The sequence below is a fragment of the Numida meleagris genome, chromosome 11 (genome assembly GCF_002078875.1).
Source record: "Numida meleagris isolate 19003 breed g44 Domestic line chromosome 11, NumMel1.0, whole genome shotgun sequence".
Classification (NCBI taxonomy): Eukaryota; Metazoa; Chordata; class Aves; order Galliformes; family Numididae; genus Numida; species Numida meleagris.
In genome coordinates, this window is record NC_034419.1 from 2,278,253 (window position 1) to 2,302,291 (window position 24,039).

Sequence of the window (24,039 nt, forward strand, 5' to 3'; positions counted from 1 at the left end):
GCTGCCTTGTGGCACGTCCCTCGTCCAGCTCCTGGTGCCTGCCCAGGGCTGCCTGCGGCAGTGTTGGCAACACTAATATACATTCTATACCCTGTGTGTTGACACGCTGTAGCACACACGTTTTGCGCTGGGGACGTTGGACTGGTAGCTTGAGAATCCTTCCAGGCTGCTCATGGGCAGAGAAACTCAATAAAGATCAACCATGAAAAAGTGCAATTGCTGCGGGATCGAGTGTAAGCACCTTACGTGAATGCCTCCGCTCCTAACGGCAATCATTTCTGTTAACAAATGTGCCTCTCTGCCAGCCCCTCCTGGGCTTGTGATGACTTCCTTACAGCCTCACGTACAAAATGAGACTTTATGACTCTGAACAAAGGAAAAGCCGAACCCCGCCGGTGCCAGGAGCCTGGATCCAGGTGTGCCAGGGCCTGGGAGAATCAAAAGGGGCCAGGAGCGCCTGCGGGGCTCCAACATCTGCAAAGGGCTGGCACACAGCTCGCTGCACACCTGAGGGCTTCCTTTGAGAGAGCATAAAAGCAGAGCGGATAAATCACAAAGCAGCTTCCAGCATTCGGGGCTTTGCCAACCAGCACCTGCACCCGGCTCCTGCCAGGGCTGCCTACCTCCAGAAATCAAACAGGCAACGCTTCCCTTTCAACTCAGTGGCAAACGGCCACAAAAAGACATTTAATTAAATGCCTCCAGCCAGCGCCTGACCCGCACGTCTGACAAATTACCCACGAGGCAGCCCTCAGCCCTCCCTGATTCGGGAGGATTTGGGATAAGAGCGATTCCTGCGAGGAGAGGCGAGGCTGCAGGCAGGGCAGCAGGTCCTGGCAGCCCACATGGGCAGCTGGCACAGCAATTGAGTGCCGCAGCCTCAGCACGAGGTGCATGTCCCTGCTGCGGGCTCACAGAGGAGGAAGCCAGCACTGGTGCACCCCCAGGCCATCCAACACAGGCTTCTTCCAGCTCTGGGTCCCAGTGAAGCCCAACACGTGCACATCCCAAGCAGTAATTCCATCATCACTGCTACTGGCTCCTTCCCCAGCGCACCTGCACACCCCCCAGCAGCACCTCTGCTCCCCATCCTTTGGTTCCAGGGGTCTCTGCAGGTGCTGAAGACTGTGGCTGCACGGTGCTGCTGGGCTCACGATGAGAAACAGTGCTGGCTGGGAGGTGGATGGGCACCGAGAGAGAAAGCCCAGGATCCTCTGCCACGGCTAGAAAACCACGACTTCTCTGCAGTCCCCAAACCGTGCAGAAACACAGGGCTGCAAAGCCAATTAAATGCTCGATTAAGTGTCCTAACGTGTTCCCACACAAAGCACTAACACAGCACGTCAAAAAAAATTAAAAGAAAAAAAAAACTACAAAAAGATAAAGAAATGAGGAAGTGCCAGGTTGTGTAATGGCCTGAGAGCACATCAGGATAATCTGTGCCTGCTCCCAGGGGACGGCAGCGGGAACAGCCAAATCCCCGCACCACCCCAGCACGAATCGCTGCCTCCCCCTGCCCGCTGGGCTCTGCTTGGTGAAGGGGATGCACAGGGCAGGGCGATGCAAGAGGAGATGCGTCCTTGGGGCTCTGAGCACCTGGTGGAGCTGTGGCTGTCCCTGCTGATTGCAGGGGCTTGGACCAGATGGCCCGTAGGGGTCCCTTCCAACTCAGAGGATTCTAGGATTCTGTGAGATGGAAAGTTGCTGACCCGTGGGAGCACCAACGCCCCAAGCCTGGCCCTACGCTTCCACGCTTCCATTCAAAGCAGACCCTATGCAGGCTGCTACTGCCCTGTGACACGGAGCTGGGTGACACTACTGGGCAGCAGGGCACGCCTCCCTGGGACGCAGCATGCTGCAGGTGGCAGCACCGTGAGAATCAACAGAGCTACTGAGTCGAGAAAGGCACAGGCTGAGATGGTTTTTTAAGCAGCTGGCAGAGGGTCCAGCAAGGAGCTCAGCGCCTGCAGTGCTCCTGGAAGCCCCAAAGCACAGCCAGCAGGAGGCAGGGGTCTGCAGGAGGGCACCTCAGGAGTGGTTCTGCAGGAGGTGCAGCAGCAAGGTCCATTTTGGGACCCCACTCTTCATTCAACCCAATTTGCTCAGTCGCATGTAACCGAGACCCAGCCCCATGCTTTCCCGTAGGGTCTGGGTGCCAGGACCCAGGCACTCAGGTTAATCACAGCACATTAAGCAGCGGAGAAAACTCCTGAGTCACAGCAAGCTGTTAATTACCCATCTGTAAAGGGATTTGTGGGCTCACACGGGCAAAGCTGACTTTCATGGCACGCTGTCAGAGGCAGCTCTCTCGTTGTGACTCCAGTTCAGGTGCTGACCTACAGCAAGCTCCCAGCCCCACAGTAACAAGCAGGGGGACAACATTTGGATGTGATGCTTGGGGCCTTTTGTCAAAGCTTGGCGGTGAGACAGCAGACAGCAGCAAGAGCATGGCAGCACCCCAGAGGTGATGACAGCCACAAACACTGCCTAACGGCACGGTCCTGCCCAGGAAAAGGGTTGTCCTAATGAGAAACGCAGTAAAAAACAATTGAAAAGAAAGAAGTTTAAAACATTGTGATTGAGGCCGCTGCGTGGCTGCTGTCCTGCCAAGCTGTCAGCACCAGGACGTGTGATTTAAGGGAAAACAGCCCCAGAGGGATGTCCATCATGGGGACGGACAGCAGCTGCTCCCTGCTGCATCGGGAGCTGCTCCCAGTTTGTGTTTACCCATTGCACCAAATACAGATACATAAGGAATGTAGCTGCTGACACCGATGTGCCACAACCCACAACAACCTAAGCATTATACAGGGATGCATGGGGAAGAGAATACAGGAGAATGAATGCAAGCTCCTATTGGGATCTGGGTGCTGTGTGGCAGGGACACGACTCCATAGGAGGACCCCACATGGAACCCGCCGGGGGTCACAGCCTCGTGCCTGGGGAGAGGCCTTCAGCAAAACCTGCTGCAGCTCCTGTTTCAGGCTGCTTAATTAGGCAAAGGGGCATCGTGCCATGCTCCTTTAGTAACACGACATGCATAGCTCATTTGTTCCTTAATACAAAACCACTGGAGTCAACCGGGGTCAGCTGGGCGGCCAGGAACGCGGCGCGCGGCACAGGGCCATCGCGCTCCAAGGCAGCCCTTGCCAGACCACGGTGCTGTGAGCAGGCAGGATGGTGATGGCCTCACAGCCTGCCTGCCTGCCATGGAAACCTGCTCCTACCTGACAGCACCAGGCTGGGGGAGCTCGGGAGCGCCTCAACGCGCCGGCTCCGACGTGGTGGGAAGAGCACCAGGAGCTGCTGGCAGGAGCCGGGCTCCTGGAGGAGGTGTGACGAGGTGGGAAGCAGCTCCAGGCACCTGCAGTTCTGTCAGTTCCCACAAACAACTTATTTAAAGCTGGTAAGGCGAGCGAGCGAGAGAACTGCAGGTCAGACACGCATTCAGGCTCCTTCTATCCGGTGGCCAACTGCAGTGCGGGCCAACGCAGCCCGCACCTCCTGCAATGCCACGCTGACACTGCCCTGAGGTCTAACTCCCCATCCCCACCTGGCCACGGGCAGAAGCTCTCTGTGATGCAGAAGCGGAGGAGAGCCAGCCCTGCTGGAGCAGCCTGCAGCTCCCAGGTGGGACGGACGCTCAGGAAGAGCTGCAGCTGGAGCAGGATGCACGAGCATGCAGCCCACACCAGTGCAGAGACATGGAGGAAGGCTCCAGTCACCTGGAGATCTGCTTGAGAAATCCTCCTCCGGATGGAGATGGGGGGAGAGCTGAGTAACACCTGGTAACGCCTGGAAAGGCAGGGAGCCATTCCCCTCAGCAGGGATGACCTGCTTAGTGAAAACACTTGCCCGCAGCAAGGAAGCAAACACCACCCTGGGTGTTTTTTTTTTTGCCAAACCTCAAATGGTTACGTGGTTTTGCCAGAAAAGTACAACCCCTTGCAGCCCATCTCCAGCACTGTGACTCAAAGCCTCGACTGCCTGCAGCGATGAGGCAACTTCATTTGTGGGAAATGTATTCAATTAGCACCACTTTTCTGCAAAACTCCATCCTTCCTCCCCAGAACAGGCCACGTAGCCTGTGCCCTCTCCTCCTCCCCATGCCCGTGACTCACATTTGGAAGCTGGGGATGATGGCTGTGCTCAGGCCTCAGCGGTGCAGGCAGACTGCCCGGCCTGCCCTCGGCCACGGCTCCTCTGGTTCTCCTCAGCAGCTGTCATGCAGCTTCTAAAGGCAATTTGCAAGGTCCTAATTCATAAAGCAATTAATGGGTCAAGGCTTGCTACTTCAAAGAGAGAGCTCTGGGTGAATCTCCAAGCACGGGACGAGCTCCTGAGAGCTGCAGGCAAAATACTTACAGGATCAGACCACAGTGCTATTTTCTGAGAAGATCAAGCAAACCTAAAGCCTGGCCGTATTAAAAGATCATGAAGTTTTCTTTCTCTTTTTGTTTTTTTTCTTTCCAGAGGAGTCTTGCTGCAGCCCTCATCCAAAACGACACTGCTTTTACACAGCTCTGTTATAAAACAGGCACTCGGTGCTGGGAAGATGGTGCTTTTCCCCAGAGCCCCACAAGGCCGTTTGGGACTCGACTTTTTGGAACAAAATTGCTCGGAATGACGAGCAGGGAACTTTGCTCACAATGACCACGGCTGCCCAGCAATCTCAGCAGCACAAACGGGTGCTGCTCCACTGCCGGCGTGACGGCAAGCAGCAGCCCTAACCGGCAGCTCCGGGAAGAGAATCAAAGTGCTGCGTGTAATTGAAACTGCAGGGAGGAGTTAGGGACATAAAATGTAATTACCCGCAGTGGAACGGAGCCAAGATTAGCAATCCTACTTCTGATCATTGAAAGTTGCCCTCAGCTTTTCGCTGCGCTGATGGTATCGGCTTTCTGTCTCAGCGGCTGCAAGATGCAGCACTTCCAGAAGCAGCCCCGGGCACCCCCTCAAAAGTGTCCGTAAAGAACAGGGTGAGGGCCTGGTGCTCAGCCACAGCTCCGCAGGATTCTGTCCATCACCAGTGCAGGAGGAAGAGGCAGGAGGAAGAGCGCACGGAGCCCCGGCAGCAGCACCCCCCCCTATAGCCATGCGTGGAAAGGAGTGGGTGAGGGTGCTTGGGGAGATGCTCAGAGACCTCCTGGACTAGAGCTGGTGGGTCCGGGCGGACCTCAGACCACCTCAGCCTCCAACTCATGGCCCCATGAACACCTCCACATCCATCCTCTCAGCCCACTCCCTTGCATCGCAGGCACAAGGGAGAAGGGAGGGCGGCAGGCAGGGAGGGCAGCATGCTCCAGTGGGCCAGCATGGGCCCTCAGCTGCTTCCAAACCTTGTTCAGCCCCAGACTGCTTCCCCTGCACCCTCACCACCAAGCAGCAGGACACCAGCTTGCTCCTGGGCCTGGCCAAGGAGTGTGCCCTCAGCACCAGGAGGGGCCTTCGGAGACTCCAGCACGGCACGACCTACTCGTATTTCCTTGCCCCATCCGCCGGCTCCTCGAACTCCTTCCAGGAGAAGCAGGTAATTTCTTATGGTCTTGAAGGGGCTGCCCCCAGATGACCACCCCTCGCTCCGCTCCTCGTGCAGAATCGGTTTAAAATCTGTACTTTATGAAACGCTCACTGCAGACAAGTGAAGCCTTACCAGGCAACCCAGAGCCTGCCCGCAGCCAGCCCCTTCCACCCTCACAAACCAAACCGGCCCATTTTCAGCAATGGAAGCGCGAGGACGGGCCCGCGAGCCCCTTACCTCCACCAGATGAGGCGCGGGGTTGAAGCCACACATGTTGCACACCTGCTGCCGGCAGCTCGTGCAGGCGTTGTAGTTGGGGGGCTCGCCGGAGCCCACGTTGATCTCGGCCTTGCAGAGGGGGCACAAGGCCCTGGCTTTCGGCACTTCCTTTGGCTTGACGCCCGGCTCCGCTTTGCCCGGCTTGGTGGCCGGCACGGCCCCGGCCCCGGCCCGGCCCTGTGCCCCGGCAGCTTTGGGGCCAGCTTCCTTGCTGGCGTCACTGAAGACGATTTTTGGAGGCACTTTGCCAGGAGTCTGCGGAGCGGGAGCGGGGGCCTCCGGCTGCACGGACATCAGCGTGCTGGCCTGGGTCAGGAGGGAAGCCCCGAAGCCAAAGAGCTTCCCTGTGAGCCCCTCCTGCGGTTGCTCCGCAGCCCCCGCGCCGGGGGCCGGGGCTGTGGGTTTGGGGTCTCCCACCGCTTTTCTCTGCTCGGAGGAAGAAGGCTTCGCTTGTTGGTGCTGGGGGGAAGCCCTCGCCGCTTCCGGAGGAGCGGCGGCTTTCGGCTGGCCATGCTGCTCCCGCTGCGGCGCGGCGCTCTGTGCTTTGGGGGGCTCGGGCTGGGGGACGGCGGTGGCAGCGGTGCCGGGGCGGGCGCTGGGCTGGGTGGGCGCTGGGGTCTTCTCCTGGCCCGCCGGGAGCTTGGCTGGGGAGTGGGACGGAGACGGGGACGGGGAGTGCAGCTGCTGCTGGCTCTTGGAGCGCGGGGCGGTGGTCATGTCCATCCCCAGCGCCCGCTGCATCTGACAGTTCAGGCACAGCCATTCCTTCACCTGCGGGATGAGACAAGGACAGGGACGGTGAGCAACCAGCAGCGGGCAGGGCACAGCCAGCAGCAGCCCACGCGTACCGCCAGGTTCACGGCTAACACGTTCCATGAGCAAAGTCCTCTGCGGCTGTACGAACAAGTCATCAACCTCCCCCCCAAAAAAACATTTCAGCGCTGTGTTCTTCACAAAAGTGTCTTGCCATCACAGGGAACAGACCCCATCTGTCACAGGTACAACACGCCTGTGCTGAAGCAGGCTTTAATTAGCTTTGTTTTGCTTCCAAGGCTTCTGCCGCGTGGCTCTTGCTAGCGATGAGGCTCCCATACCCCTCCCAGCGCTCTCCTGGTGGAAGAGGACCCTGCATAATGATGCAGAACTGGAGGGAGAAGGGCTTGGCAGCCCACCTTACCTCCTGCCCAGGCCTCATTAACCCCATGGAGCCTCCTCCCAAACCTTTGCCCCAAAAGGCAGAACAGGGACCAGAACGAGGCCCCCCCAGGTAGAGCACGGGGCCCGCAGAAGGTCAGGGATGCTGGGCATGGTGGGAGCAGCTTCTCTGCTCACTGGGCAGGCACGACGCCAGCTTGGGAGCAAGAGGTTAATTCTCACTCTTACAACAACCAACGAGGGGATGCAAATGAAAAATATAGTGCTCCCTGGCGAAGTGGTGATAAATGAAAGACTTCCCCCCCTTGAGAGACATTCCCGGTAACATGCCAACATCTGAATTAAATTAATTAAAGAGGCTGTATTAAAGTTGTGAGCCTTCTGATACGCGGAATCCCCAGGATGCTCAGCAGCTGCACAAGTATTAACGTATAGCACAGTCTGCAGGATAACCAGGTCCGCTCGCAGACTGCTCCAAGACAAGCAAGCACAGTGCCAAACCAGAACAGAAGTGCTCCCCAGCCCTCTGCTCCATGCACGGCCCTGGGCCCGCAGCAGAGCTCACTCCATCGCCCTACAGACATGGCTGCACATCACTGCCGAGCTCCTCTTGCTCTCTGCTGTGCTCACTGCTTGCCTCAAACCTCTTTTCTTCTGCTCCCCCTCCTTCCTCTGGACCTTCAGTGCAGTGAGACCACATGCAGACGGTGCTGCCTGCTGCCCAAACCATTGCCTGACACAAACCAGCCCATCCGCCTCCTTCCAAGCCAGCCACACCACACCGGCTCGCTGCAGCTATTGCTATTTATTAGGTCTTGTCACTTCTGATGGTCTTGCAATCACCAGTCTGAGCCACAGACCAAAGGCATGCAGAATTCCTCATGGGTTTTTTTTGCATTCTCATCCCTTGGAGTTTCTTCCCACAATGCTACTTCAGAAGAGCAGCTCCCCAAATCCCATCAGCTTTGCATGCCATCCCCATCATCTCTGATTAAGGGAGAACCAATCCCTTCTATTCAGGTTCTCTCTCTCTCCGCAAAGTTCCCAGTATCTAAGAAATGCAAATCTTCCCTCTCTGTGTAATCTTCTTATCCACACTTTAAGACCCTGGGGCTAGGTAGAAATTGGGGAAAGAGATCTCCACAGCGCAGAACTGCTCCCCAGCACTGGGAGGTGCCCCCTGGCTCCTGCTGGCCATGCAAGCCAAGTGTGGCTCAGGGACAGGCTGCCAGGGTAGTGCTGGGGGGCTGATGGGCTCCTCAGCTGGCTTGCCTCCCCCTGTGTGGGCAGACCGACCGCAGCAGGGAGGAGAAATGGGAGAGGAATGGAGGCGAGAATGGAAAGACGTTATCCTACCTCTTCTACATCCGTGCTGGGTAACCAGCAAGAGTAAATCTGAGCAGGGGAATAATGAAAACCACAAAGGGAACTGGGGTGTAAAGGACAGTTCTGAAACCAAACCAGCCCCCCAGTGGGGAGCGAGCTAGGCTGCCTAAAAGGGAGCGGGACTGCTGGGCAAAATGAAGGGCACCCCTGGAGGTGGCCAATCAACAACATTCCGAGCTCAGCGCACCGGGACTGACGGATGGATGGGAACGAGAAGCTGGGAAGAGCACGAATTGCAGCAAAACGCGGGGACTTCACAAAAGTCTCTTGGGGTCCTTTGATTGAGTGCACCAGGGACAAAGGCTGCCCAAGGAAGGACACAGGTTCATTAATGGCTGGAGCGAGTAAAGCTGCTAATGAGACAGATAGGGCGTAAGTGCACTAATTACTGCTGCTGAAGGTTTGGAAGGAAGCAGGATAATGCTCATCACAAGGATGAAGCATTTCCAGCTTATTAGCAATTGAGACGAACATCCAACAACATCTCCCAGCACTAAGGATATTTAAATTTGGCAGATCTGAATAATTTTGCATCCAAGAGATCTCAGAGAGCTAAGAAAACTACTGCATGGCGATGTTCATCTTCAAGCGTACCGAGGAAATTTTAGAGGACTGGAAGAGTCATCTGCTTGAATATCCAAGGCACGGGGGTACGACCTGACAGGACAGCCAGGCAGACATCCATCCAAGAGAGAAGGATGACACTGGAGTCACGCAGCAGAGAACTGAAGGGCAAGCAGATATGCCAGTCAACGTGGTTTGGGGGAAAATAGGTCATGGCAAGCAAACTTGATTTTATTCTCTGCTAAGAGCACAGGATTGGTATTAGCAATGAATGGAAGTGATATACGGGATGTGCAGAAGGTGTTTTAACCTAGCAATGCCTGATACGCTGACGGAAGAGAACACCCTACAGAACATGGCTTTAATATAGGAGTTCTGAATGCACTGAACAGATTTCAGAGCAGATCTGGAGGACAACTAGTAGGGTCCCCATCTCACTGCATCCCCTACAACAGAGACTGGTAGAGCGATAAACACGGATGCAGACGAGCCCTGGCTCCGTGCAGGAAGCGCGATGCTGGCGAGCACGGAGGCGGCTCAGCCTCCACTTCCAGCAGCCAGGGAGCCCTCCCAGAACCACACACAGCTCGACGCCGGCATTTTGAAAAGAGGAGCACAGCTCTGCAGAGGATATGGAGCAGATCTGCCAAAGGGATTCGAGAAGACGTCTGCGATGGGAGAATGAAAGAGGCCGATCTTCCCGCTTTATCAAAGAGGAGATTAAGAAGTGACTTGATTACGGCATTCAGAGGAAACAATGTCAGGTACTAAAAGGTTCTTAATTAGGCAGAAAAGAGCATGAAAAGAAGGAATGACTGGAAATGGAAGCCAAATATATTAAGCATCATTTTTAACAGCAGATGTTTCTAACCATTAAAGCAAATTATACACATGCTGCTGGGCTCGGTACAAGGCTCAGGGAGGCAAAACTTGCACGGCCTTTCATCTGCAGGGGATTTAGTGCCCAAATCCATCCTAGTTGTGAACGCTGGAGCCATCCAGCCCTCACCAGCACTTGGTAGGAATGTAACCATGGTGTGCATCCAACAGCTGCCTGCCCAGCGCGCCCATGGCGCAGGGATATGCAGCACGTGCTGGCTGTGCCATAGCTGATGGAGACCCTGTGCTCGGTGCCATGTCCAGCTGCCATCCACCTGCACCCCAACTGCTTTCCAGCTGGGCTGTGCTCCATCCTTACATCCCCAGCTTGTACTGATAGCGGGGGTTGCCACGACCCAGGTGCAGACCTTGCACTTGGCTTTGTTGAACCTCGTGAGGTTCTGCTGGGCCCACTGCTCAGCCTGTCTGGGTCTCTGGATGGCATCCTGTGCCTCGGGCATGTCAACCACACCACACCTCACTGCTTGGTGTCATCCGCAATGCGCACATTGTTTCATTCTCTGGAGGTAAGACAATACAGCTCTGAAAGCATCCTCTGCACAGGGCATAGCCATCGCAGCACACAGGAGAAGCCTCAAAGTGAACTGCAAGCAGAAAGACTTCTCAAGTAAATGCCCAAGACTGTCTTCAAGCCAAAATTTAGGATTATCACAGAGAATAATTCTGTCCTTACTGCAGGTTGTCTATTTGGAGGTCACACAGAGAGCACTGTCCTACTGCACAAGCAAGCAGAGGACAGGAGAGCATCAGATGACCACGACCCTATTTAAGGCTTAGGAGACCTGAGTGTTAGTGCAGCCCTGTGCCACAGGAGCCCCTTGGGTCTGCTGGGAGCACAGCTCACCCAATCCTATTTTAGGCTGGGAAGAGCAGTTCCCAAACTGAGCATCTCCAGTGGGGTATGCTCAATCCCACCTGAGGTCAGCCTCTTACATCACAGGGCACACAGCCAGCTGGTTCCCATGAACGACATGTTCATGGGAAACAAGAGAAGGAAAGGAACAGGGGTTTACTCTGAGTTGCCCCAAGCGCGTGGTTAATAGTCTACGAAATTAAATCATGAAAAACCACACTTGGGGCCAGCAAGCAGCCAGCCTCCAGCAGAAAGCCCTCAGCTGCGGATCCCTGGAGCCCCACCTCCCACAGCCAGCCCAGCAGGGGCACAGCTCCCTCGCCGCCCTCTCTGGGCACCAGGACCCCCAGGGCCAAGGCTGTGCAAACACAATGGAGGCTGGAATTTGGAAGTGCAGGCGCTGAGCTCATCGCTCTGGAAGCTCACTGCTGCAGGCTGCGCATGGGATGCAGAGTGGTTGCCATCGATGGGTGCTGTCCCGGAGGAACGCTGCGGCATCCTGGCCTCTGCCTCGTGCTGCAGAGCTGCCAGGGACCTGCCTCGAGTGTCCTCACATGCCTCCAACACATCAAATCTGCCTGCAGCTGAAGAGCCACCGTCTAAAGAAATCAGCTTGTCAGCGAAACAGCCCTTCTCTCCGCTACGCCCGAGCTTTGCCCATTTCTCCCATAGCAGCACAGGGACAGCTTAGCACAGGGCTCATACCCTCCAAACTGCAGGTTTTTTTGGGGGGTGGGGAGCACAGCCCACTCGCAAAAGGCTTGTAAAGCATTCCCCGGGGGGCTGCAGCATGCTGCTGCACCAGTGAGGGGCTGGTCCGGGGGGAGCACACACAACAGCTCTCTCCTTCTGCAGCACCACGAGCAGCCCTGGGGCCAGGAGGCGATGCAACGCGCCAGCACCACGCGGATGTGCACAAGGAGAGGCGTGGGCTGCAGCTTGCTGGTCACATTCCAACGCACGCTCATGCAGGGATGCAGCGCTCCGGAGGGGCCGTGCAATTAACAGCGTTCGGGCATTTAATTGACATGGGAATGGGTCGCCGAGGTGCTTTGGAAAAAGGCCACCTTATGGGCATCTGTTTCTTCAAAGACATCAAAACCAAGCAAGTCCAGACCTCGGCACTGCAGCCCGGGAGGGGAAGCCACAGAAGCCGCCAGCAGCCATCCTGCCAGCGCCTGCCAGGAAACAGCCAGCCCGTGCTGGCGAGCGGGAGGAACAAGCCCCCAGATTCATCTCCTCCGCCGCAAACAACAGATGGGAAACCACATTTGTCCAGAGAGCCGAGCTGGGGAATAAGACGGTGCCATTCCATCCTATTAGTCATTTATTAACCAATTTTCCCCTAAGTAAGCCTCTTTCTCTCGTCAGCACCCCCCAAACTAAGCTAACGCTTCAGAACCATCAGAAATCACAAGCAGTCGCCATTTCTGCTGTAAACAGAAGGGGAAAGAGTGGCGGAGTGGATGTAACGCGCTCCTGCTGGGAAATCACTGCTCAGAGATGAGCACGACTGGGAAAGCGCTGCCTGGAGCGCGTTTCACCATCACGCTGTGTCCCTCCATCCTGGGGACGGCTGCCCCTCTTCCTGCCAGGTGCTGTGAGCACCCCGCTTCCAGCCCCGACCCATCCCCAGGCAGCACTGGGTGAACTCAGGCACTCAGCCACTTCCCAATCCCGGCTGGGAGCGCAGCAGCAAGCTCAGAGCCGTCCTGCGGGACACACCACAGCACTGCCAGCCCTCCTTACCCACAGCACCCACGCTCAGCACACAGCCCCAACCCCACCAGCGAGCAGCGCTGGGACTGACCTCGATCCGCCACGCCACGCCGGGCAGCGCTCCCCCAGCGAGGTCCCCATCGCTGCCGCCCGCTCACTGGGCACCGGCCCCTTCCTCCTGCCCAGAGCAGGGTTAAGGGCTGGGAGGAGAGGAAGGGGACCTCTCCTGTGCTCTGCCCCCGCCTGCGTGCCACCGGTGCCGCTCCTCCCCGGGTGCAGGGCCCCTCGCTGCGCGACGCTGCCCGGCTCCACGCGCCCGCAGTGCCGTGGCCCCAGGCGAAGGGACAAGTCTTTCCGCTTCATTAGGGAATGTTTCTTGTGCGATTTGCTGCCTCACTAGCTCCTGTTTAGACAGCCTTTGTTCCCCGTCCATGTGGGGAACACGAAAGGTTTGGATGGAGAGATGTGCTCGGAGGGTGCTCTCCTCTGCACGTGGTCGGGGGGAACGACAGAAAGCTCACCCCAGGCTTTAACCTCGTGAGATGGCAGCACGGATGTGCTTTAAGTGCAGCTCCGAGCCCCGTGGCTGCAGAACCTCGGTGCGAGGTCACAGAAAGCGTAATGGATGGCTCTGCCTGGTTTGGCTGCCATTAAGGCTCCAGGCGGCAAGGCAGATCGCTGCTGGATGCCTGTGGGTCCCCATAACTGCACAACCAGAGGAGCCTGGGGACATGGGAGCTCACGCTGGTGCTCAGGGCAGGGCATAAACAGCCCAAAGTATCCTCAGAGGCACGGAGCTCTGGGACCTCCCATCCTCTCCATATGGATGATGCCAAGCTGTGCCCACTTACCCAGGTGCAATACGCACCTCTGAGCAAACGAGCTGGAATGAGCAATTGTCCCTATTCATTGTAGGGGAGTTGGACTAGATGGCCTTCAAGGTCCCTTCTAGCTCAAACGATTCTATGATTCTGTGAATCAGTATGTAATAAATGCACTTGCAGCATTTAAGGCTGATAGACAAGACTTTGCACAATCTCTTTACATACATAAACAGATTTAATTACACAATTATTCCAGATAAACACGATAAGTTCCCTGCCATGAATAATTCACAATCCAGCTAGCCACACCATCTACAAAACACAGATCTGCAGCCATAGGAAAGCAAAAGCAAGAGACGTGATGGTGCTCCAGCACCCCAAAGCTGACATGGTTTCTGCAGGTAGCACTTCCCCACGTGCCTGGAAGTGAGCTTTAGACAACACACACACAACAAAAGAGCTCTGAGGGGCAGGAAGCCTTCAAACTTCTATGGTCTGCCTTGGGCAACCAAGAAACTGCAGAAGGGGAACAATGGGAACCCTGAGCAGACATGGCTAGATGTGTGTGTGTGCAGTGGGGGGAGACAGAAGGACAAGTGGTAGAAGGGTTAATGATGTAAGAACCTTAAGCACCCTCACTGTGAAGCACTAACTGTCCTCCCACACTGAGTTCCTCAGGGTAAGGAATGATTGTGGGGGAAAAGCTCTATTCTAGAACTGGAAACAATCAAAAAGCCAACCAACCAACACCAACCCAACCAACCAACCCACCCCAACCGGAACAACCAACAAAACCCAAACCAGCCTCTTGTTCTCAAGCACTGGCCAGAAGAGCAGTAGCATGCGCTGCCCGTGGTTGGTCTGATCTTGCCAGAAATCACTTGCACAGCCTGTGCCCTTGTGTTTGGATCCCCATGCTGCTCAATGGATGCAAATACTGAACAAATTAGACAACCACAAAGCGAAGTAGGACTGGTGCATGCCCCTCCTGCTCCTGCTGGATACCCGGTCTGCACAGTTCTCCCCAGGACTTTCACCATGTGACCACAATCCAGCTTAAGGGCTGCAGATGAGCACAGTAGGGTGCAGAAGGCTGCAGGGGCCCTCTTGGTGCTGCAAGAGCACTGCCGGGGAAGGAAGGCGCCAGGACTCACCGTGCTCAAAGAGCAGAGCCCCATGAGGTGGACCTGGAATGAGACGGGCATTCAAAGGAAAGCACCCCACACGCCCTGCAGGATTCTCTGTCACGCAGGCAGGAGGCACGGGGCAGGTTTATCCCCAGCCACGGGGCCCAGTGCTGCCTGCTCTCTGCAGCACCCTGCTTCTCCCAGGAGATGCTGCTGGCTTTGGGTTGTATTGACACCGTGCTCAGCTCCAGCAAACCCAAACTGAAGGCTGAAGGTTTCACCCTCGTGTCCTGCAGCAGCAGAGGGCTCTGCAGGAGGTGTCTGCTCCCCTGACAGATGGCTGTCTAATTCGGTCCTTACACCTCCCAGCCGCTGTGGATTTACTGGGTGGGCACTGCAAGGGGGAATAGCAGGGCTTTAGCTTAACTGCCCTCACCGTTAGAGAGCAGTCCCAAAATATTAACCTAATTCTTCCTCGCAGCTTAAGCCCACTTCTTGCTGTTCCTTTCTCCAGGGACCAGAATGTATGGCATTCCATAAAGACAGCCTGCGAGCAGATTCCTACCAAAGGCACCTGCCTGGATGAGCCATCCCCGCACCAAGGCCGTGAAGCACCTCTCCCAGCTGGTCATTTAAATCAGGATTTTCTTGCTTGCTGTGGGGATCTAAGCCAACAGACCCCAGAAAGCTGCACAGGGTGCCTTCTGATGAAGAGTTTGCTGTCCTCTTCCAGCATCACACAAATAGAACACAAAGTTACCCAGTTAGGGGAGCACTCTGCTCCCTTCCCGATCAGAGATTTGCCTTTGGGAGATGTACCAAGGACCCATCAGCCCCATCTGAACCCCTGGGAGAGCTGACAGCTCTGCTCAAAGGACGGGTGGAGTCCTTGATTGCAAAACCAAAAACTGCTACAGAAGAGAAAAAATGTAAAATAAAAAACTGCTCAGTTAAAAGAAGAAAAGAAAACACCCCAAGGAAATATTTCCTGTCTTTCTGCTTCCTTAGCTTTTCACCCACTGCCTCAGGGTGGGTGCCTGGGTGCCCTGTCCTCTGGTTGAGAAGGAGGATGCCCTGCAGAATGTGTGCAGAAACTTTAGCAGGGGTTGGATGAGGTGATCACCAGAGGTCCCTTCCGACCCCTATGGTTCTGTGATTCTCGCTCCAGCCCCAGGGCAGCATCGCTGTGTACCACGCACCAGTCCCCAGCACTGCCAGCCCAGGCAGAAAGCACAGAGCTGGTGGTGCCTCATGCAAGCTAGGGACGGCATCCATCCAGACTAAATGGAAAATAATGAAGAGCAAACGGCATCATTCAAACGGATTTCACCTCCCCTTTGATTTACTACAAGCTCCAAATGCCGACTAGGAACCGCTTCTGGAGAGAAACCATGAATCTTGTCCCAGTGCCCCAGCTCCAAGCAGAGGCAGCTCAGGCGTGACCAGCAGCCATCGGGGCTCTGACCAACAGCGCATCTGTCAGACGAGGGAGCAGCAGCGAGCGCTGCTCTCTGCATCTTGCAGAGCTCTCCAGTTCCGGGTCCTGTGCAGCCCAAGCTCCAGGCAAACAGCAGCAGCCGCAGGTCTGTGAGCAGCCAGAGCCAAGCTGCAAGGCAGGGCTGGATCAGCAAGAGGGAAGCAGCAGAATCTGCGTGCCAGGGTGGAAAGCATTTTGCATCCAAATAAACATTGTCCTCCTGTTAGCTTTTATCTGCCCACACGCTCATCTGTTTGGGCTCTACTCAGTACAGCCCCTGCCTGGCACTTTGCAGGGATAGGAAAGCAATGGGAGAGCTGGAGGACACTGACAACGGGTGGGGAAGGCGGGGGGCACGGGGCGATGGTGCTGAGACCGTGCACAGCCCCCAGGGGGCATCTCCTCAATGCAACCCCATCCTGGAACCTCTCACTACAGACCTGCCTCCAGCCACAGCTCGGCACCCAGAAGTAGTTAAGGGAAACGGAACTTCAGAAGTGTTTTATAATTCCTAATCCACTATGGCAATACCGATCGTCTGCTGCCAGCAAGCAGTGGCACTCCAGCAGCTGCTCAGAAGACAGATGGCAGCAGCACTGTGCTGGTTTGGTAATATTGTTCAAAGCACCCTCCAATCTGAAAACCACAATCATATCATCTGGGAAATTAATATGGCAGGTCAGAACATGAAGTAGAGTTTGGAAGAGAGAATTGTGGTGCACTAGCTGGTCACATGGTAGCGTGCCGAGCTCCACCAAGCACCAGGAAATTTGGTTTTCTCAAGGCTTGAGAGGTTTCTCAACAGGGAGAGTGCAAGGATAAGCCTCTCCCAACAAGAAGCATGCCAGTTGTTTCTGAGGAATCCAGAAGTTCAGGTAATTCAACTCTCCCTCAGGTGCTGAGGGTGACTTGTGCCACAGATCACTGGTTTTCAGCAAGTCCTTCCCACTGCACCTGGACGTGACCTGCTGGGCACCATGCTCTGCTCAAGATGATTGCATTGGGAAAGAGCAGCAGGCAGGTGCTGGAGATGGGATGGAGAGCATGGGATGGCTGCAAGGGCAGAAAGACTTCACGGTGTGCATGGGAGCACAGGAGGGACCAAGCAGAACAAGACGTGGACAGAGCCAAGGTTGGGCTGGGTTTGGAGGAGCCGTGGTCCCAAGGAGCTGCGGCCACCTCTCTTCCTGCTCCCCAGCACCTGCAGCTCCCTCCTTACCTACACCTTCACGCATTGCAATACATCACCAGGCAAAAATATCAAACTATCCTCCTCGAGGTTCCCACTCTACAGCCCCAAGCCTGGCCACGTCCCCACACCACAACCCAGCGCATCCAGCCTCGTGCAGTCCTATAAGTCTGCATCCTTTGCAGGGGACTTGTGCTGAGCCCACGCTTCTTGCAAAGCCGAGTTACGTGCAGCGACAAGCTCTTTTGCTCTTTGGGGACAGGGCTTCAAATAGCTGCTTGCTTGCGGCAATTAAATGGGAAGAGTGCTGCCGCCGACCGCGATAGCGGGCTGCACTGTGACTGATGCAAACACCGGCTGCAGCGCTCTGATAAGGGTATTGGATGATTCACAATCATCTAGAGTTTGCTGAACACAGGAGCCCGAGCGTTTGTGCCTCTGTTTCCGCGTAACGGGAATACGGCGTGCCGTGCTCATCAGAAGGGCACGAGGCACCAAAGCTTCCTTCTTGTCAGGCTGATGCGCGCTGCCCTGCCCCTCTGCAGGTCTCCTCCGAGCAGGTTTCCATCCGCCCTTGGCAGCGAGCATCTGGCCCCACGGCTCAGATCTGTGCACAGGGAGGATGCCAGAGCTGCGGGGAGGGAGCAGACAGCGCTCAGCCTGCTTCCCACCTGGGGGAGTTCCACGAGCCGGCCTGTGATCAGACCTGGGATGGCCAGGAGGCTGCTCAGGGGTGACACGGGCAGAAACACAGCCACGGAGCCAGCAGGGCACCGCTGTCCCGCTGCATTGGGCTCCAGCTGCTGCAGTGCTGTACTGCACCCCTCCCTTAACCCATCTCAGCAAACCTGTCATCCCACAGACCTGCTGCACAGCTTGTTGCTATCCCATTAGGATCACACTTCCCTCTCCAAATTTCCCTGTTGAGCCATTCCGACAACGTTACTTTGATTGCGCCCGGAGAAGAAAGCCAAGCTGATGGCACGGCACATTTACAACACCAACTGAATCCAGAGCAGAAAAATCCCACCCTTTGGCTGTCCTCGATCAAAAGGTTTCCTGTCCAGATAAAGCAGCATTTCAATCAGAGCTAAAATAACCACTTCCCATAGCCCAGTTAGCTCTGCATCCCTGTGGTGAGTGCTGCCCAGCAGCACGACAGCGCGGGCTGGAGCTGGAGCTGCAAGGAACACCTTGGTAGGTGCACCCACTGCTGTGCTGCTTGCAGACATGGGGCTGCTCTCTGGGACATATCATGCACTGGGATGTCCCAGGGAGAGAACTGGGAGCAAAGAAGCACAGCTTGAAAACATACAGGGAGCCACCAAGCCTGCTCCCAGCTGCTCCGGAGAACACAACCACAGCTGCCCATCATCCAGCTGGGGTTCTGCTTTGGAAGCCCAGTGACAGAGGAAAGCACATCCGTGGGCAGATTCCTTGTTGAAGTGAATGAAATGACATACGAGGTGGGAGCTGGAGGGCACCCAGCCCTGCAGGCAGCACGCTGTCACACCAGGCAACGATGAGGCAGGGCCATCAAGGCAAGCAATGCTGGGCAGAAAGCAGGCTGCCTCTCACCCCTCCGCAGCACCACACCCCATCTTGCAGGGGGTGGTTATCCCTCTCCTCTGGTCCCCACCTGCTCCCGGTGCTGTGCATCACCTGCCTTCCCGCTCGGCAGCAACACCAGTGCCATTACTCAGCGGCCACCGCTCGGCCCGGCTCACGGTGACATTTTCTTCGCGTGGATTTCTCATGATTGGAATCGTTTGCGCAGCGAGGAGCGAAAGGCAGCACACGGGAAGGAACAGCCGGAATTACTCATCAGCTTTTTTTTTTTGTTGTTGTCGGCTCTGACTTGGGCTGCCATCCATCTATCGTGCAGACAACTCATACGTCTCTGCAGAAGCCCCTGCTCGGTCTGCAGCAGTGGCTGCAGAGGCAAGCAAGTCATTTATATTTAGAAAGCCTGGGCAAGTGCGAGCGCGCTGCTCTCCAGCTTCCTATTGCTGCTCCATTCAGCGCTAATCACCCCTATCAGAAAAAAAGATAGAGCATAAATAAATAAATAAAAGTCCAACGGGGAGATAAGAGAAGCATCCTTCGGTGCAGCATTGCAGATACAGGACGGAACCAGGGCTTGGTGTGGAGATATGGGGACAAACAGGTGAGACCAGGGGAGACCTCATTGCTCTCTTCGGTGCCATGAAAGGAGGTGGTGGGGGTCAGCCTCTTCTCACGTGTAACAGTGATAGGATGAGAGAGAATGGCCTCAAGTTGTGCCAGGGGAGGTGCAGGCTAGACGATAGGAAATACTTCTCCAAAAGAGTGGTCAGGCCCTGGAAGGGGCTGCCCATTGAGACGGTGGAGTCAGCATCCCCGGAGGCGCTCAAGAAGCATTTAGACGTTGTACTGAGGGACGTGGTTTTGTGGGAAATACTGGCAGCAGGTGGGTGGCTGCACTGGATGATCTTGGGGCTCTCTTCCAGCCTTGATGGTTCTGTCACTCTGCGATGACATTCCCCCCACCTGACACAGCGATGGAGCACAGCAGACACATCTCACGTGGCACGGGGACAAGAGCAGGGCGCTGGGAGGGGGAGGCAGCCCATGGAGGACAGGCCGGGATGCGCTCCTGCCACTCGGGAAGACCGAGTTCTACCGAGTGCATCTCAACGCTGATGAACCACGTCTGATGAACACGACCTCCAGTTGAGACAAGCACCACAGGAACATAAGGAAGAACTCAAGGATTCTCTGTAATCCCCACACAGTCCCGAGCAGAGCCATTAGACACGGCGAGCATCGTTTCGGCACCAATTAAGGCACGTATTTAAACGCTGCAGCACCGCTCTCGATTAAGATCAAAACCAACCTCTCTTCAGTGCTCTGTTTTTATTGCTTGGGATGGGGAGGGAATGAATGAGAAGCAATAAAACAACCACCACATCTTAAGAGAATACTTCTCAAATCAGCAATGCGCGGCGACGCTTCCAAAGCCACAAGCAGCGCGCAGGGCTCCTGCAGGTTCCTCCTCATTGTACCAAGCAGAGCAAATCCAATCAGAGGAACGCGCAGCGGGACCACTCAGCCAAAGGGTGCCACAGGAGCAGCATCAGCAAGCAGAAGACGGAGAGAAAGAAGGTTTTCTAACGGCGCTGCTCTGCCTGGCACCCGGCAGAACTGTCTGACCAAAGAATAAAATAAAGTGACCCCTCCAAGAAAGAAGAAAACTAAGGGGAAAAAAAAGCTTGAATGAGAAGGAAAAAAAAATCCCACCAGAGTGGGATATCGCGTTTAGAATCCTGCACCTCTATTCCAAAGCCAGTTTCATACACGGGCGTGCGAGCAAACAGATGGATTTTACCATTCTGTTCCATGACTTCTTCACATCTCACTCCCAGCCTTTAACAATGCCGTCTCAGCTCCCTGCTTCAGGTTTCCTCTTGCCCAAAATGCAGCGAGAGCGCTGAGCTCCAGAAACAAGTGAATGAATGAGGAAACTCGCATGCCCTTGTGCCACAAAATGGAAAACTCTGAGAGCACTTATTTTAGAGCAAGAATACTGTTACCCACACAACAAACTGCAGGCAGCACAGGCAGGGATGTGTCTGCCCAGCCCTGTGAGACAAGGACAAGCCAATGCTCAATGAATAGGATGACAGCAAACGAGGAACCTAACAGAAGATGCATTGCTCCACAAGCAATTGGAGAGACCCACACCATGTGCTGCCCCAGCAGCCGATTGCAATGGCACAAGTGCATCACTCACCTTGAAGATCAAATGACTGCCCAGCCATGTGAAAAAGGAAAAGAAAAGAGAAGGAAACAAAAAACCCAAATGTTTTAGAAGAAATGCGCATCCTTTGGAGCATAAGGTCTTGCCCGGTGGCGGGGTTAAAGTGCTTGCCCCCACCCCCCACACTTGTGGTTTCTGGCAGCCCACAGATCATGCAGAAGATTTGCTGTGTAAAACACAGTTTTGGTTTCCTTGGTTTCAGCTTTCTTAGAAAATATGATGTTCCCGATAATTGAATCCCACTAATGAGCCTTGAAAGCAGAAAGAGAAGTTAGAGAGATGCGCCTACCGCAGCCACAGAGTAGAAACCATCAGCTATTCACATGAAAATATATACGTGAGCAAAAGGGAAGCACGGCTGCATCAATCACTAGGAGCAGCACGCAGCAGCCTTGCAGCATGCACCTCCTGGATTTAAGGGGTCGGACAGGATAGAGGAAAAAGCTTTGCCCAGCAAGGCCAGCCAAGCAAAGGAGCAGGCTCAAGCAGAGGGGCCTCTGCTTGAGCAGGTCCCTGCCAACCTCAGCCAGTCTATGACTGCAGCAATTTGACTCCCACCAACAAGACAGACGGCAGCTGCATGAACATCCCTCTCACTCTTTTTAATGCCCCCGGCGTCGTAGCGGCGAAGGCCGTAATGGAAATCAGGGAAGGGAAGCACCCCGTGCAGCAGCTGCTGTCAGCCCGCAGCCGTTCTGCGGCACAGGGTGACGAGGAACACGCCTCTGCTGGAGGACTGATGGGCTGTACTCATCGTGGCAGAGCTCCTGGGGCACCCGCCATGGAAATCCTGCAACGTCTGGAGAGCGGGGCGTTCCGATGCTCTGCTCGGAGGTAAATAGCTCCCTACAGCAATAAAAAGCAGCGCTGGGTTCGGTGTGTCTCAGGACACCAAGGATGCAGCTACAGCAGCTCTCCTTCCCCAGCGAAAGCCGCTGCAGGCAAGGAGGCCGTGCCAGAGAGTGGTATTTAGGAACTGCAGCTTCCAGTTGTAGGGACAAATGGTGACTGCTCACCATTTTCAATAAGCCCCGGGCACCCAGGTGAGCTGAGCACCCAAACCCTGTTCTCTAACGTACTGAAGTCACACAGCTGCTTTCCCCAGTTCCTGAAGCATTAAGCCCAAGAGAGGAACCTTGCAGCAGGGTCATGCCCAGAGCCTCCAGCTGCCTCCCACCCCGCCTGGGGGCCTCCAACAGAGCCTCTACATGGGGAGCCCTGTGCTGCTGCTGGACCTGGGAGCACCATGTACCCACCTCACATCTCCACTTGCAGAGTAGAGCTCTGTCCCAGGGGCATCACCTGCACGCAACTGCTCTCAGGATGAGAAAAGCCAGAACCATCTCCTTCACCCCAACCACTCAGTGGGGCTGCACAATCCGACACCCTGGAAGCACCAACAACCACTCCTCCCACAGCTGGGCCCTAAGGCTTCAGGGCAGCACCATGTGTACAGCCAGCCCCCAGACAAGCCCCCAGCATCCCACCAAGCAGTCCCAGCTGCAGACTGAACCTCTGGGCTGCCCTAGCACCTCCCTCTAATTAACATACCTCCCCCTTGCCCCCCCCCCCCCATGGCAGCTCATATTATGGCAATTACCCACTGATTGGCCAGCAAGAACAACACCTTAAACGCTCTGCAGCTGCCAAAAGCAAAGGTGCAGCATCTTGGAGAAAGGAAAACGTGGCCGCTACGCTCCCTCGCAGCTCATAAAGCTTCAACCCCCCCCACTCCAAAGCCTGTCTGGGATGAGGGAGACGTTACCTCGGTGAGATGCGGGTTGGGGTTGAAGCCGCACTGGTTGCAGACCTTGCTGTGACACTGGGTGCAGGCGTTGAAGTTGGGCTGGCTGGGCGCCGAGGTGAGCTCCGTCGTCTTGCAGATGGGGCAGAGGGTGCTGCTGGGCAGGGGCGCGATCTGGGGCAGCGAGTAGGGCGAGGTGGGCGTGCTGCCCCGCTCCGGGGAGGCCGAGGGCGACCGTCCCGCTCTCTGGCCGCGGGCATCCACCTGCAGCGTCCGCCGGGGTCCCTCACTCTGCCCGCGGCCGCGCATCTCGCGGGGGCTTTCGGAGCCCTGCGCCAGGGAGGGCGGTGCCGGCCGCTGTCCGGCCGCGTGGTCCAGCTGCTCCGGTCTCCTCGGCGTGCTGAAATGCCATGAAAACACACACGGGTAAGGAGAGGTTTGGTGGTAAAAGGATCCTAAGAGACGCGGCGCCTCACAGTCCCAGCTCAGCTGATGGAGGCACAGTGAAGCCCTTCTGCAGATGAGGGAAATTGCTCAGCTGGGCAGAAGGACGCGTTTCACCTAACGAAACAGGGCACAATTTGACCGGTTCCTGCTGTGCTCCTCCAGCGGGAACCACTGCTGCCCAGAGCTGCGGGTGCCCATCCCTGGAGGTGCCCCAGGCCATGGAGGGGCCCTGGGCAGCCTGAGCTGGGAGCAGCCAGCCCACGGCAGGGGTGGGGCTGGGGGCTAGGAGGTCCCTTCCAACCCAACCGTGCTGTGTTTCTGTGATTGTCCCACACACAGAGCACCGTTTTTCCCCATCCTCACCGCAGCGGTGCCACCTCCTTCCTTCCCTAGAAGACGCGGGGGCTTTAGCTGCCAGCTCCCATGATACTCACAAGGACAGCCCCGTTAAAGAGCTTAGTGGCTCTGCGTCCCCCACGAGCACGCGGCTTCCCGTGCTGCCCAGCATCGGATTTAGCCCTCGCCCGATCTCCATGCCCGAGATGCAGCCCCGCGTACCCCACGTGTGCTGAGCAGAGCCGGGGCCGCGGCGCTTGCAGGTGGGAGAAGCCGATGCCAGTATTCTGTCACCCAAACCCGCCGCAGTCCGGCCCTTATCTCTAACACCCACGAGCATTTCTCCAGCAGGTGGAAGCTCCGCTGCCCGCCCCGCCTGCCATCGGCACCGCCGAAGGAGAAGCATTACCCAGAATCTCAAATGTAATAAATTGATGATTTACCCGAGCAGGCCCTGACCTTATGAGGGTTTATAAAGGGAACTTTGGTGCATAAAACTAATGAAATTGAAAGCGCGCGTTGCCACAGCCATAGGAACTCGGATGAAAACAAATATTAAAGCGGCACTTTGGGAATTTGAGGATTGAAACCCGGTTCTCCGGCGGGGGAAGCGTTTGGCATCGGCAGCTCCCAGCGCGTTGTGCAGCCAGCAGCGCCGAGCGCCCACCTCATCTCGGTCCAGCACCTTCCTCGTGTGGAAGGAGAGCTCTGTGCAGGAG

The 24,039-nt window shown here is 56.0% G+C and overlaps 1 protein-coding gene across 1 annotated transcript in view; it reads right to left on the reverse strand.

The window, feature by feature from the left end:
* The window catches only part of BSN (bassoon presynaptic cytomatrix protein), a 47,055-nt gene extending 24,110 nt beyond the window's left edge, over nt 1-22,945 (reverse strand). The window contains exons 1-2 of the mRNA XM_021409944.1: nt 22,559-22,945; nt 5,759-6,571 (exon numbers count right to left, since the gene is read on the reverse strand). Of these exons, the coding sequence (XP_021265619.1) occupies nt 5,759-6,571; nt 22,559-22,846 (1,101 nt within the window). The 5' untranslated portion in view covers nt 22,847-22,945. The remainder of the gene's footprint in view (nt 1-5,758; nt 6,572-22,558) is intronic.